Source organism: Pongo pygmaeus, chromosome 7 (genome assembly GCF_028885625.2).
Source record: "Pongo pygmaeus isolate AG05252 chromosome 7, NHGRI_mPonPyg2-v2.0_pri, whole genome shotgun sequence".
NCBI classification, from domain to species: domain Eukaryota; kingdom Metazoa; phylum Chordata; class Mammalia; order Primates; family Hominidae; genus Pongo; species Pongo pygmaeus.
In genome coordinates this window covers 85,961,278-85,973,948 of record NC_072380.2, presented here as the reverse complement: position 1 = coordinate 85,973,948, position 12,671 = coordinate 85,961,278, and the positions used below count along the sequence as shown (strand labels likewise).

At 37.5% G+C, this 12,671-nt stretch overlaps 1 protein-coding gene across 8 annotated transcripts in view; it reads left to right on the top strand.

Moving 5' to 3' along the window:
* The window catches only part of UBE2W (ubiquitin conjugating enzyme E2 W), an 88,448-nt gene that overhangs the window by 61,080 nt on the left and 14,697 nt on the right, over window positions 1-12,671 (top strand). For all 8 annotated transcript variants that reach the window (XM_063668894.1, XM_063668895.1, XM_063668891.1 and 5 more), the window contains 2 exons: window positions 4,287-4,442; window positions 9,174-9,249. In XM_063668894.1, coding sequence (XP_063524964.1) covers window positions 4,287-4,442; window positions 9,174-9,249 — 232 coding nt within the window. The remainder of the gene's footprint in view (window positions 1-4,286; window positions 4,443-9,173; window positions 9,250-12,671) is intronic.

Below are 12,671 nucleotides of genomic sequence, written 5' to 3'. Positions count from 1 at the left end.
AAATGATACATACCCTGAGCATAATTATTTCTCTCTTAGCTCTCACTTGCTTTTGAATAAGCCATACTGCTTGGGAGATGTTTGGAAATGTAGTAATAATTAAAGACTGCTTCCAGTCTGGGTGCAGTGGCTCACGCCTGTAATCCCAGCGCTCTGGGAAGCCGAGGAGGGCGGATCACGAGGTCAGGAGTTCAAGACCAGTCTGGCCAGCATATAGTGAAACCCCATCTCTACTAAAAATACAAAAAATTAGCTGGGCGTGGTGTTGTGCGCCTGTAATCCCAGCTACTTGGGAGGCTGAGGCAGGAGAATCATGTAAACCCAGGAGACGGAGCTTGCAGTGAGCAGAGATCGGGCCATTGCACTCCAGCCTGGGCAACAGTGCGAGACTCCATCTCAAAAAAAAAAGACTGTTTCTAATGCAACTTCAAACTTGATTCATGTACATTCGGTCTAAGATCCTTTTCTAAAACTGTATTTCCATCAAATAGTTCTTTAAAAATCTGTAATTCCATTTTACTTAGTGTAATTTATGCAGCAAGGAATGTCTGTGGTCTCCATCGTTGGCTGTTCATATGACTATTTTGAATACATTTGCAAAGTTCCTATGGTTTCAAATTTATTGTGTTCAGTTGTTTTGTCACATCAGTTCTAGTTAGTTTTATCAGCTACTTGAAACTCCAAAAAAAATTTTTTGAACCTTAGAAACAACTTAATAATTTCTTGTTTGTAGAAACTACTTGACTGCGTTAAAAAACTGAAATGTTCACTTTCTCCTTTGGCTTGTAGTGAGTATTAAATAAATGAGGATGGCTAACAGTATGCAGTTGAAGAAATTCTGCCTTGGTTACTCTCCCCATGCAGAGAACCAGATTAGCAAAGTTTACATTAGAACAATCTGTGGGCCGGTGCGTGACTCATGCCTGTAACCCCAGCACTTTGGGTGGCTGAGGTGGGTGGATCACCTGAGATCAGGAGTTCGAGACCAGCTTGGCCAACGTGGTAAAACCCCATCTCTACTAAAAATACAAAATATTAGCTGAGTGTGGTGGTAGGCAGAGGCTGAGGCAGGAGAATCACTTGAACCTGGGAGGCGGGGATTGCAGAGAGCCAAGGTCATACCATTGCACTCCAGCCTGGGCAACAAGAGCAAAACTCTATCTGGGGAAAGAAAAAAAAAAACATCTGTGGAAACTATGCGTATTTGCCCCTTATGTGAATGAACTATTGAAAAAAATTTCCTTTTATTTCAGAAATTCACCTCTGGCATGTAAATTCACCCTTTGTATGTTTAGACAAACTTCTAAAATTCTGTGTCTGGAAGGTTAGGCCCTAAGGGTTACCTATTATATGCAAGTAATTAATTCCCCTGGTTTTGGTTGCTAAAAGTTTTAGGGTGGCTGCATTTGCCCTGCATGTAGTATGTTAAAGAGCCCCTGCTGTTTTATTTAAAGGTTATTGAGATCTGAATTATTTTTATCTCAGTCCTCTTCTACTTCACAGTTGTTTCTGTCTTCTTCATTACTGGTTCTCTTTGCTTACAGAATGTCTGCTGCATCTGCTGTAGGTGTTTTCTACTGCTACTCATCGCTTTTCTTTCTCTTCTCTCCTGAGTACCTTTTGGTTCATGCCTACTTACTGGCTCTCAGGCCAAGTGATTTAGTTTATAACCATTTCTCTTTAGGAAAAATACTGTTTTCCTTGTGCTCTGAATTGGCTGGGCGAAACATGATGTAGTAACCTTCGTGTTGCTATTTTCTTTAAAGGTTGCTGATTCAGTTTTGCCAAAGAAGATAATTTGGCAGTTTTTTTTTTTTTTTTTTTTTTGTGGCACTTTCAGATCACTATTCTTCTTGACTTCTTGATAGAGACCTTACTGGGAAAAATATCTTTTTTTTTTTTTTTTAAGGCCGAGTTTCACTCTTGTCGCCCAGGCTGGGGTGCAGTAGTGCGATCTCAGCTTACTGCAACCTCTGCCTCCCGGGTTCAAGTGATTCTCCTGCCTCAGCCTCCCAAATAGCTGGAATGACAGGTGCTTGCCACTGCTCCCAACTAATTTTTTGTATTTTTTAGCAGAGACGGGTTTTCGCCATGTTGGCCAGGCTGGTCTCAAACTCCTGACCTCAGGTGATCCACCCACCTCAGCCTGCCAAAGTGCTGGGATTACAGGCATGAGCCACACCGAAAAATATCTTTAAAAAAAAAAAAATAATCGTGGCCAAAGAAGAAACTCTTGGGTATTGCTTGTGTTTTAATGAAAATATCCTACTGGTCAAATGGCTTTTTATGGCAAAATGAATACCTCGAGGCAGATGTCCATAAGATTTGTAAACTCCCATTCTGTACATCTACAACACATGGGAATATCAGATGCATATGATGTAATAAACTATAGTTCATATTTATTAAAAATAAAATTTCATTAAAAAACAATTGTGGACAGACTCCAGTGTGGAACTATAAGACCATGTAAGCATTTGTTTTCTTTTACAGAGCAATACTTTTTTTTTAGCAAAAAGTAATGAAGAGGGTACTAGCACCGATAGATGTAACTGAGATAAATGTCATGCTTAGAGCATAGCCATTACAAAGTCAAAGTCTTTTCAGGGAGTCTTCTGCAATTAGGTAGGATAAGTGACTTGATTTCTCTTATTTTGAGACTTTACTTTTGTTTTTTAGCTTTTTTTTTTTTAATTAGTGGGAATGGAGGGTTGATGTCCAGAATTTAAAGAAAAAAAAAAAAAGAAATATATGCAAGTATGGAAAATCGTTCCTTTGGGAAAAAAATGCCTTTTGCTGTCTTATCTAGTCTTAGCCAAGGAAATGTGTCCCATATGTTAGTTAATATATTTGAAATATTAGAAGACTACTCATATGAAAGACTGCTTTATTCACATGTAAATCTTCGTAAAATTGTAACAAAATCAGATTCATAGCTAGATATGTAAAATATATATAAAACCTTAGCTTATGGTAATTTCCTGTAACATATTCCATATTAAAACTATAGCATACCTTATTCTATTCATATTTACCTCACTGGTTCTTTTTTCTGCTCTATAAAGAGAAAAAAGGGTATGCCTAAAGCAATACTGTATGTCTTTTATCAGTTTCTGCTATAACTTAAGGTAAGATTTCTCCTTACTGATATTGTGCTGTACTTGGGTATGAGGCAGTTTGCAGGGCTGAGATACTGTAAATCTGATTTAGGAATTGTTGGTTTATATCTGATGGGTTTTATAAAAATCTAATCATACTTACTAAGTTAGAATCTGTGAAAGTAGGACACTTGAATTTGTATTTTTAAGCAGATCTTCCAGCTATGTGGTTTTTTGTTTGTTTGTTTTTTTGGCGAGGTCAGGAATTAGGAATTACTGCTAACCTGTAGAATAAATACAGTACACAGTGTAAACATAAGACTTCTGCTTTCTTTGAGCAACTTTGGACTATGCTTACAGATTCCTCAGGATATATGAATTTATTCTCCTGCCTGTTTGCTTAGGTAAATAAGTTTAAGAAAAACTACTTTAAGATATTTGTTGAATTATTAGAGCAAAGGAAGGAAATAATAGATTTATTACCATTCAAAACATTGCTGAGACAAGATAGAGAAAGGAAAAACAGTGTTAAAGAAGAATTGAGTAAAAGGGAAAGGAGAGTAAAACTGCAAATTGAGAGACTTGGTCAACTTTTGTATTTTTCGTCTAGGCACATAGTTATTTACTGATTAACAGCTAGTAACTTGTGCCCATCATAATGGATGTGTAAGTTTAGAGGAGATGGAATATATAACAGTCATTTCCCTTTGCACATGCACCTTAGAGCTAACATTGTTAACAGGTAGTAGTAGTAGGAGTGTTCCTACCACCTGTCATTCATATTTTCCCAAAATTGAATATTTTTGTTTGGAATTTTAACATACTTGATTGATTTTTATATGCAGAGAGCAATAAGCAGAATCTGAAAAGTCATTCTTATAAATGTAGTTGTCTTTCACTAGTAAAAAATACATAGTAGTTTAGAATTTCTAAGGAGAATTTATCAAAAATAACCGAAATAAAAAATAATTTGGCTTCTTTACCCTACTGCATGGTTATTTGTTCAGTGAAACCAATACTTACTGAGTTAATGAGAGTAAACAAATAAGCAGTTGTTTATCATGTTCCTGGCACTGATTTTGGTGATTTTTTGTTTTTTTATAATCAATATTTGTTATATGTGGAGAATATTTTAGTTTTTGGTAATAGAGAATATTTGAGTTTTAATGGAATTTTATTCTCTCTTAGGTCATGTTTACTGGTGAAAATATTCCTGTTCATCCTCATGTTTATAGCAATGGTCATATCTGTTTATCCATTCTAACAGAAGACTGGTCCCCAGCGCTCTCAGTCCAATCAGTTTGTCTTAGCATTATTAGCATGCTTTCCAGCTGCAAGGAAAAGGTAGGACTTTTCAGAATTATTCCAGATAATCTCTCTTCTTTCAGTTAGGTAGATAAACAATTTTAATATGTAATTATTTTTATTTGGAGGAAGGATTTATGCTTTTTATTTGAAAATTATAGGGAATTTCATGTTTAGTATAAATTGGAAAGTTATTTTGATACCTTTCATTCCAAATAGAAGTTTTACATGTTGAATGGGGTAGAAGCCAGACTTACTGTTTTATATTCTTTTAAACAGGAAATGTACGGTATTTTCTTAAATCTGATTTTATTCCCAAAAGCATGCACAGGTAACAGTGTACAAGAAATTCTTTTTGTAGATTGCACAGTGGAAAGCCTCAGAAAAGTGCATCATAGCTTCCTTCTCCCCTCTGCCAGCTCCCACCCGATCAACCTGTTTCAGGGAATTTTTTAGGAACCAGAGCTTTCCTGTCCTAATGATTAGGTTGAAGGAGGAAGACCAGTTTACCAGTCGAATTTTCAGGACGTTTCTTCCTGTTCTCCTTTATTAATCCACAGATTCTATGTCTGATGGAAGTGGGGCGGGGCGGGAAACAGAAAGAAAAAAATCACTTAATTAAACTTAAAATGTAGGCCGGGCACGGTGGCTTACACCTGTAATCCCAGCACTTTAGAAGGCCTAGGCAGGTGAATCACCTGCGGTCAGGAGTTCGAGACCAGCTGGCCAACATGGTGAAACCCTGTCTCTACTAAAAATAAAAAAATTAACTGGGTGTGATGGTGTATGCCTGTAATCCCAGCTACTCAGGAGACTGAGGTAGGAGAATTGCTTGAACCCGGGAGGTTGCAGTGAGCCAAGATCATGCCACTACACTACAGCCTGGGCGACAGAGCGAGACTGCATCTCAAGAAAATAATAATGAAATAAATTTAAAATATACATATAAATTTAGGATACCCTTTAAATGTATCTGAATCCCCTGTACACTTCTGACACTCTTGTCATTCCTGCTTAAGGGTTAGTATAGCATAACATTTATGTATTTCTACATTTTAAAACCCCTCTTAAATCCCCATGAGGGTTTTCCTTTTGCATTCTGTTTAAAGGAGAAACAGCTTTGCCCTAGAGGTTAGGGAGCTATTTCATGACAGTTTTCTTTCCTTTTCTCCAAATTGAACTGATTGTCATTTTTATTAAATTAGTATTTGGAGAACTTTTAAGATAATAGTTCATTTTTTAATGATAGGTTATTTAGAATCTGAAGCACTCTAAGCCACAGCATGTGAAATAATAGGTTAAATTGGTTTGGTTTTGTTTTTTTACTCATTTGTTGCTTATTGCTGTTATATTTTCTCCTCTCACCCACCCCCAACACACACACACGTTTTAAACTTTTATGTGTAGAGCAAAGCAGTTTGTGGGTACAAGGCCTTCTATGTTCCTGTTATGCTTAAAGACTGTAGAAAGGTGAGATGGTAACAACAGTATTTAATAAGAAAGTTATTAAGAGATGAATGTCAGCGACATCTGTACATAGTCTTGCATGTGCCTCATGATTATTAGATTTTGTTTACATTTAAATATGATTTATTATTAAAAACTAGAGAATGACTATATTCTATATTCTTCCTTCACCTTCCTCTAACCCTCACCATTCCCCTTACATTCTAGTTGTCTGCTACTAGTGTTTCTTGTATACTTAGTATAAGACTAATCATTCCATTTAAAGCACTAATAAACTATATTTTTACTGTAATAGTTGTATAATATTTAACCAAGATGATAATATGGAAATCAAGATTTCCATGAAATACGATAAAATTCAAAAGCCATTTACTAGGTACCTGGTTTGTGCTACTTTTACTGTGCTAAGTGATAAGTTACAAAGATGAAGAGGAAATTTGCTTTGGCATTGAGAGGATCTGGCACTACAGAGATCTAAGCTCCAAAGAAACCTTAAAAAGTGTTTTAGGCCAGGTGCAGTGGCTCACGCCTGTAATCCTACTACTTTGGGAGGCCGAGAAGGGTGGAGCACTTGAGGCCAGGAGTTCAGGACCAGCCTAGGCAAAATGGCTAAACCCTGTCTACTAAAAATAGAAAAATTATCTGGGCATGGTGGCGCATGCCTGTAGTCCCAGCTACTTGGGAGGCTGATGCACAAGACTTGCTTAAACCCAGGAGGCTGAACTTGCAGTAAGCTGATATCACGCCACTGCACTCCAACCTGCGTAATAGAGCAAGACTGTCTCTAAAAAGAAAAAAGAAAAGTATTTTAAATACCCATCTACACGTTTTACTATTAAAACAGGTAAATTTTATTCCGTAGTGGACATAGTTCTATGGGCTTTACTTTGTTAATTCTGCTACTATTAAAATATTTTACTTTAGGTGTTTGGGACTTTAGTCATAATTCTTTTATTCCAATTTCCTTTTACACAATCAGGAGTGGTTCCATAAGCTGAAGGTATTTAAATCCAGTATGTCATTAGATTGCAGTGGATTAAAGATAATTTCTGATATTGAGATCACAGGCCTTTCAGTAAATTCCACTTTATTCGCATGCCTTTGTAATATATTTACATTGTTCAAACTTTTCAGTTTGTATTCCATTCCTAAAACAATTTCGTAAGACTTCTTTTGTATAGTTTCTTTTCCAAGAACTGTATCTCCCTGATCATTTGTCAGGGAGATAAATGATTTAAGCAAATAGAATTGAGTATTTCTCTTTTCTGAATATGTATTTTTTGAAGACTTTTCTGATGATTCTTGGGTTCTAATCAACATATACATAAAATGAGTTTGTGAAAGTATCTGCTCTAGTAGTACCAATTCCATATGAACATAGATTTAACTGTGTAGAATCATCCCTTCCTTGAAGTAGTCAGGCGTCTAATTTCATAATATTCATTTTTTAGGAATTTTCTCAAATTGTTTCCACAGATTAACTTGGAATACCTAAATGTCTTGACTGTCTTATGCTCTAATGTTTCTTTTTGTTAAATGAAATTACTACAATATTAACACATAAGAGCATTGTGAGGCTCAACTAGGCTGATAGCTATATATAGGAGTTTTAGAAGTGCCAAATGGACTGTTTTCCTTCCTGCTATCACAGAGTCCTAGTCACCATTGCTTTCTGGTTAGACTTTCCTTAAATGATGTTATACCAAATTCACTTATTTTCATTAGCCTCAGGTAGAGGAAAGGATTCCCTTAATCTCTCATTTTCATTAGCTTAGCTAAGCAGATTTAAGTCTGAAAATAAATCCTGCATATACACTATACAATAGTTAATGATAGGAAAATAATCAGGTTATTGGAATGATTCTGAAAGGCATAAAGGAGACTAAAGGATAAGGATATCTATCATAGTATCTATAAACTTTAATATAGCTTTAATATAAATTTGATGTTTCCAAGTCTTTGTAGAGGGTAACGTTTTCTTTTGTCTAGGCAGTATCCAACAAATTTCAGGAAAAGTCTCTTCCATAATATATCTTCAGTGTTGTTGGCATCACTTTATCTGAGGTAGCTCCCTTGCAGAGCTGTCATATATTTCTCATATATTGTTCTAGTCAGGGCATATGTTCAGCAGAAAGGCCAATTATAGCAGAAATGCCAATATATATTTTTCCCATTTTTTCTCGTAAATATTGTTTAGAAACTGAATCTTCTGGTCTATCTTTGATGGTATTCCAATACCGTAAAAACATAGTTCTTTGTGGAGGTTTGTACATTGCTATACTTCTCCCGACAAATCTAGTTTAGTAGACTTTTCTGTTTCGTTTTGAGATGAAGTCTGGTTCTGTCGCCCAGGCTGGAGTGCAGTGGCGCAATCTCGGCTCACTGCAAGCTCCGCCTCCCAGTCTCATGCCATTCTCCTGCCTCTGCCTCCTGACTTAGCTGGGACTACAGGCGCCCGCCACCACACCCGGCTTTTTTTTTTTTTTTTTTTTTGTATTTTTAGCAGACAGGGTTTCACTGTGTTAGCCAGGATGGTCTCAATCTCCTGGCCTCGTGATCCACCCGCCTCGGCCTCCCAAAGTGCTGGGATTACAGGCGTGAGCCACCGTGCCTGGCCCTTTGTTTTATTATTTATTTATTTTTTGAGATGGAGTCTCACTGTCACCCAGGCTGGAGTGCAGTGGCACCATCTCGGCTCACTGCAACCTCCACCTTCTGGGTTCAAGCAAGTCTCCTGCCTCAGCCTTCCAAGTACCTGAGATTACAGATGCCCACCACTGTGCCCGGCTATGTTTAAATTATTATGTGAATTTGACTTTTCTCATCAGTCCTTCTTCATTCCCCTTATAATTTATTTAATTTTTTGTTTGTTTGTTTTGAGACGAGAGTCTTGCTCTGTTGTCAGGCTGGAGTGCAATGGCACAGTCTTGGCTCACTGCAACCTCTGCCTCCCGGGTTCAGTCGATTCTCCTGCCTCAGCCTCCCAAGTAGCTGGGATTACAGGCACGCACCATGCCCAGCTAATTTTTTTGTATTTTTAGTAGATACTGGGTTTCACCATGTTGGCCAGGCTAGAACCTAACACAGACTACACTCAAACACCCTTATTATTCCTTTTTTAAATTTAGGTGTTAAGCATATACATTTCCTGGAATACATTTATAGTTTTTATTCTTTTAGATATACTATTCATGTTTATATTGTTTTTTATGCATTCTGTTAATTTTTCTTAAGCTTTTATTAAAACTGTCACCCTCTTAGTTTTTCTGTTTTTCAACCTATTTAAATTATTTTTTGTTTTAGAGACGACCACCAGATAATTCATTTTACGTGCGAACATGTAACAAGAATCCAAAGAAAACAAAATGGTGGTATCATGGTAAGGAATTTGAATTTGTAATAACTTTTTAGCATTTTGATTTGAAGATTATATATATTTGCTATAAGACTTGGGAAAAAGAAGAGAAGCTATAATTGGTGTTATATTTATGTTATATGAAGAAAATTCTTTAAAATATTCTAATATATTTAATGGATGAATTACCCTAGATTTATTTATTTATTTATTTTTGAGATGGAGTTTTGCTCTTGTTGCCCAGGCTGGAGTGCAATGGTGTGATTCTCGGCTCACCACAACCTCTGCCTCTTGGGTTCAAGCGATTGTCCTTCCTCAGCTTCCCAAGTAGCTGAGATTACAGGCATGTGCAACCACACCCAGCGAATTTTGTATTTTTAGTAGAGACAGGGTTTCTGTGTGTTGATGAGTCTGGTCTTGAATTCCTGACCTCAGGTGATCTGCCCACGTGGGCCTCCCAAAGTTCTGGGATTACAGGCATGAGCCACCACGCCCAGCACTACACTAGATTTTTAATGGGGCAAACCAAATCATAGCCATCATAAAAGTAAAATGTAAAATTACTTTGACATTCGGAGACTCTACCATTGTATTACAAAAAAGAAGTTTTTAATAATCTTAGGATCAAATTAGAACTATTTACTGGGAGCCCAGGCATGGTGGCCTATGCCTGTAATCCCAGCACTTTGGGAGGCAGAGGCGGGCAGATCACTTGAGGTCAGGAGTTCAAGACTAGCTTGGTCAACATGGTGAAACTCCATCTCTACTAAAAATACAAAAATTAGATGGGCGTGGTGGCGTGCAGCTAATTCCACCGGAGGCTGATGCATGAGAATCACTTGAACCCTGGTGGCGAAGGTTGAAGTGAGCTGAGATCACGCCACTGTACTCCAGCCTGGGTGACAGTGATGGAATGAGACTCTGTCTCCAAAGGAAAAAAAAAAGGACTAGTTACTGGGAAATCTGTTGTTTGAAATAGAAGTTTTGATGCCTTGTGTGTTCATTTAGTTCTGGTAGTGTTCATGGCTGGGAGGAGGGGGGAGTCACAGTAAAGGGTACCTCATTAAATTAGAAAGCTCTCTATTCTAATCATTATCCCTTAAAAAAAAAAATGAGATTCTGCTGATTGTAGTTTTATTAATAAAGTACTCTCTAATTTTAAATTTCTGTTGTATTTGTTGGGATGGTAATGATATTTCAGAGCTGCTAGCATTTCTAAACTAACCTTAATGCTTCCCTGAAGAGTTATTTGAAATTAAAAACAAAAAGTCTGTATTCTTCAGTGTACTTTTTGAAGCAAGTAAACAAAAACCATCCCCTGTGATTTTTATATACATAAGAGTATTGCCTTTGGGGTTTTTTTGTGTGTGGGTTTGTTGTTTTTTTTTTTTTTTTAATGTTAACCTGATAAGAAATTAGAACTAGCAAAAACTAATTGAACTATGACCTTCTCCCCGTATCTTCTATCCAGTGTGAAGCCTTCTGTATCCTCACCTAAATTGAGTGAATTAAAAACTTAAAAGTTCCCCAGGTGTTGAACGAAAAGATGACCCGAGTCAGTGCAATAGAACTATGCCAGTAGTTACAAATTAGAAAACACAAAGAAGTGGCCTGGCGTGGTGGCTCATGCCTGTAATCCCAGCACTTTGGGAGGCTGAGGTGGGTGGATCACAAGACCAGGAGATTGAGACCATCCTGGCTAACACGGTGAAACCCTGTCTCTACTAAAAATACAAAAAATTAGCTGGGCGTGGTGGCAGGCACCTGTAGTCCCAGCTACTCGGGAGGCTGAGGCAGGAGAATGGCATGAACCCAGGAGGCGGAGCTCATAGTGAGCGGAGATCGCGCCACTGCACTCCAGCCTGGGCAACAAAGCAAGGCTCTGTCTCAAAAAAAAAGAAAGAAAAGAAAAAAGAAATATGCTGTTCCTGAGAGACAGAAATGTGAAAATTTGGGGTAATATCAATAAGAAATACATATGACTTAGAAGAAGAAGAAAATGGCAAAACTTTAAGAGCTGTGAAATAAAAATAAGTATATTTTACAAACTGTAGGTTCGATGGAGTTCATTACAAATCCAGTGAATGATTGTGGGGGGTGGGAAAGGAGATAGTTGTTTGAAAAGTTTGGGAAAAAAATATTAGATGAGAAGAGCAAAGTTTGAATTTTGAGCCATAAAGGTAATGGAGGAGAATTAATCTACCAGACAGGACACTAAAACATACTAATAGAAGAACAGATCATTGAAATACAGTTCCTCTTATTTAGGCGCAGTTGAATATAACATTTGAATATATCATAAGGCATTACAAATCAGTGATAAGGGGAAGGATTATTTAGTAAGTAATCATCTTGGAAAATCTGTAATCCTTTGGAGAAGGAATATTTTCACTGCATAAAATATTTCCTGTGGGTTCAGTATTTGTATTTATTTATTTTTTATTTATTTTTTGAGATGGAGTCTTGCTCTGTTGCCCAGGCTGGAGTGCAGTGACGTGATCTAGGCTCACTGCATCCTCCGCCTCCTGGGTTCAAGCGATTCTCCTGCCTCAGCCTCCCTAATAGCTGGAATTACAGGTGCGCCACCATGCCCAGCTGATTTTTTTATTTTTATTTATTTATTTATTTATTTATTTATTTATTTATTTATTTTTGAGACGGAGTCTCGCTGTTGCCCAGGCTAGAGGTGCAGTGGCGTGATCGCGGCTCACTGCAGGCTCCGCCCCCCGGGGTTCATGCCATTCTCCTGCCTCAGCCTCCCGGGTAGCTGGGACTACAGGCGCCCGCCACCTCGCCTGGCTAATTTTTTGTATTTTTAGTAGAGACGGGGTTTCACTGTGTTAGCCAGGATGGTCTCAATCTCCTGACCTCGTGATCCTCCCACCTCGGCCTCCCAAAGTGCTGGGATTACAGGCATGAGCCATCGCGCCCTGCCGATTTGTGTATTTTTAGTAGAGATGGGGGTTTTGCCGTGTTGGCCAGGCTGGTCTCAAACTCCTGACCTCAGGGTGATCTGCCTGCCTCAGCCTCCAAAAGTGCTGGGATCACAGGCGTGAGCCACTGCACCTGGCCTATTTTTAAAATACAACCAAAAAAAATGTTTTTTTTTTCAATGTTGGGTATTGCTCTCTGGAGAAAGGAAGAATTTCTGTATTTAAAAGGAATCACAAAGAAATTAAACATTCAATTATATGAAAATGTACAGCTTCTTTAACTTTAAAGCACTATCGTTATAAAGTTTGAAAAAATTGTGAAATGTTTATAGCTTATTAAAAATAAACTGTTTATGAAAGTTACTTAAGGATAAAAAACAAAATAGGCAAACAAGTGCAGCTCAGTAAAATAATTACCAGTTTAAGATTTTGAAACAGTTTCTGAATCTGCAGAGTTTTATAAAACAAATGCAATACTGAAGGGGAGAGTAAAGGGTAGAATAAAATTGTTTT